This window comes from Gavialis gangeticus, unplaced genomic scaffold (assembly GCF_001723915.1).
Source record: "Gavialis gangeticus isolate Ggan-Ray unplaced genomic scaffold, GavGan_comp1, whole genome shotgun sequence".
NCBI classification, from domain to species: domain Eukaryota; kingdom Metazoa; phylum Chordata; order Crocodylia; family Gavialidae; genus Gavialis; species Gavialis gangeticus.
The window spans coordinates 42,353,855-42,356,747 of record NW_017729031.1 but is presented as its reverse complement, the minus strand read 5'-3'; the positions used below and the strand labels follow the sequence as shown (position 1 = coordinate 42,356,747).

General features: G+C 64.9%; 1 protein-coding gene across 1 annotated transcript in view; it reads left to right on the top strand.

Moving 5' to 3' along the window:
• Positions 1-173: 173 nt before the first annotated feature.
• RNF25 (ring finger protein 25) overlaps positions 174-2,893 on the top strand; it is an 11,804-nt gene continuing 9,084 nt past the window's right edge. Inside the window, exons 1-7 of the mRNA XM_019522662.1 lie at positions 174-250; positions 482-556; positions 841-943; positions 1,029-1,096; positions 1,465-1,534; positions 1,691-1,762; positions 2,228-2,368. Of these exons, the coding sequence (XP_019378207.1) occupies positions 207-250; positions 482-556; positions 841-943; positions 1,029-1,096; positions 1,465-1,534; positions 1,691-1,762; positions 2,228-2,368 (573 nt within the window). The 5' untranslated portion in view covers positions 174-206. The remainder of the gene's footprint in view (positions 251-481; positions 557-840; positions 944-1,028; positions 1,097-1,464; positions 1,535-1,690; positions 1,763-2,227; positions 2,369-2,893) is intronic.

Sequence of the window (2,893 nt, the reverse complement as noted above, 5' to 3'; positions counted from 1 at the left end):
ACCCCCGACCAGCACGCACCGCCCGGGCTGCCCCTGCCCCGCCGGACAGGGCGACCCCTTCCCCCGCTCAGGCACCTCCGAGGAGGCCCCTCTAGGCCCCCTCAGGACCCCGCCGCGTAGGCGCTGCTTAGCAACGGCCGCCTGAGCTTAGCGGCAGAAGGGGATACGTCGCGGCGCGCTTCCGCTTCCGGGTGAGGCGAGGCAAGATGGCGGCGGCCGGCGACTGTGCGGAGGAGGCAGCGGTGGACGGGTAGGTAACCATAGTGACTGCCCCCCCCCGCTCACGCTGCCTTGGCGGGGGGGGCAGGGATTCCCCCCCATCCCCCGCCGGGGTGGGGGGGCACGGCCCGTGCCTGGGTTCCCTCCAGCCCTCCTGGCAGCAGCAGGGCGCTGGGCCGCGGGGTAGTTGGGGGGGCCGGACGCGTCCCCGCGGCGCTGGGGCAGGGGCGGCCCGCACCTGTAACGCGCTTTCGGTCCCCAGGGCGCTGCCGTGCGAGGTGGAGGTGCTGGAGTCCATCTACCTGGACGAGCTGCAGGTGTCCAGGGGACGTAGCAGGTACTGGGAAGGGCCCCCGCTGTCACCTTCCTCCCCTGACCTGGCTCGTGCCTATGAGGGGCTGACGTGTCTGGCCCTGCCCTGGCGCCGCGAGTCCAGGTGGACGGGCGCTGCGGGTCCGCAATATGCCATTGCCCTTTGCCTGGGCATTTCCAGTGCCCCTGCCCCCGCACCCCCTTCAGTGGGGGTCTCCCCCCTGCGGGACTGGGACAGGTGCCTCGGGGGCTGCGCTGACCATGGCCCATGTCACCCTCTGGCCTCACCGGCACCTCCCTGCCCGCCAGGTCTGAGCCCTGGGAGATCTGCATCACCCTGCACCCAGCCACCGCTGAGGACCAGGACTCGCAGTATGTGTGCTTCACCCTCGGGCTCGCTGTGCCCCCGCAGGTAGGCCCGGGAGCCGGCCGCAGGGACGGGGTGGGTGCTGTGCCTCGCCACGGGCCTTGCTCACCCCCACTCGCTTGCTTCACAGTATCCCAACGAGGCACCGAAGATCTCCATCCGGAACCCACGGGGGCTGTCGGACGAGCAGATCCACAAGTGAGTGCTGGGGAGGGTGGCGCAGCTTGGGAGGAGGTGCCTGACTCTAGCTGGGGATCCATCTGCTCTGGTGCTGGGGCAGAGGCACAGATCTGCACTGGCTCTCGACAGGCAGCAGCAAGGGAGACCTGTATTTCCCATTCTGCCCCTGTCACGTAGGATCGCTCCTCTTCCTACTCTGTCTGCCATGGCGTGTGGGCACTGGGGAGCGAGACGGGCCTGAGCTCCAGAGTTGAGCTTCAGCAGGGCCGTTCCTACATCTGGCTCAGCTCTGCTGCTGGCCCGTCCAGCTGTTCCCGTAGCCATCTCCCTGCTATGCAGTTGGTGAATCTGTCCCCTCAGCGACTGTTTCTGCTTCTTCATTCCAGGATCTCCCAGACGCTGGGGCAGGTGGCGGAGGCCAGGTTGGGGACAGCTGTGCTGTATGAGCTGATCGAGGTAAGTGGTGGAGCCAAGGCCTGGCGTGGGGTGCTAGGGTAAGGCAGAGCCTGCCACATGCTTGCGTGAGCCCTTCCCATGGGCAGGGGAGGCCCGAGCTGAGGCTCTCCTGGGGGCTGCATGGTAAAGTGCTCGCTCTCTTCTCTCCCTCCACAGAAAGGGAAGGAGATTCTCACTGACAACAACATCCCTCACGGCCAGTGTGTGATCTGCCTCTACGGCTTCCAGGTAGCACCCCCGTGCACAGCGACAAGGCCTGTTGCCCTGGACTCCAAGATCCCGCAGCCCTGCCCTGCCCTGGGGAACGAAGGCTGGCGGTGCCTTGCTGCTGCCAGGGGGCCCAGTGCCCTGACAGAGCCCAGGCTGAGGCCATGCCCCCACTGCAGAGGGAGGGGAAACCCCCCAGGTTTTCCCCAGGGGGGAAATTCCTTCCTGTTGCCAATGCAGTGTGGAGCTGAGCCTGAGCACAAGGGCAAGAGCCTTTCCCCAAGACCCTGCGTGGCTGCCTTGTCACAGCCCCCAACCTGGCATCAGACCACAGGGTGGGAGCTGTAGGGGTCCGGGGCAGGCTGAGGGCAGGGAAGTCTGAGTGGGGTTTGAAGGGCTGGGAAGGAGAGCGTCTGGTTCCAAGTGGCTTGGGGGTGGGCTCTAGGGGCCACTGAAGTTCTACCCAATGCCTTGTCTGCCTGGCAGGAGCGAGAAGCATTCACAAAAACCCGCTGCTACCACTACTTCCACTCTCACTGCCTTGCCCGCTACGCCCAGCACATGGAGCAGGAGCTCCGCGCCCAGCAGGGCCAGCAGGAACCGCACCTGGCGCCCCTGCCTGAGCAGGTAACTGGCCCTGGCCCTGGCCCTGGCCCTGGCCCTGGTGCTGGCCACGACACCAACAGCAGACTTTGCCCTTGCCCAGCATGCCCAGGCCCCGTGAGCCCTGCCCAGCAGCTCCATGCCAGAGCTGTGGACTGGGTTTCATAGTTTCACAGTTAGGGTTGGAAGGGACCTGGGCAGATCATCAAGTCCGACCCCTTGCCATGGCAGGAAAGAGTAGCGTCCAACGACCCCAGTAAGGTGATTGTCAAGCTTTGTCTTAAAGACCCCCAGTGTAAAAGCTAGCACCACTTCGCTTGGAAGTTGGTTCCAGATCCTAGCCGCCCTGACAGTGAAGTAGCGCCTCCTGATGTCTAGTCTGAATCTCTCCTCTGCCAGCTTGTGACTGTAATTTCTAGTCACTCCTGGTCACTCAGGGGAACAGGGACTCCCTCAATGCCTGCTGGTCCCCTCTGACTAGTTTATAACAGGCCACTAGGTCCCCCCTCAGCCTTCTCTTGTAGAGGCTGAACAGGTTCAGGTCCCGTA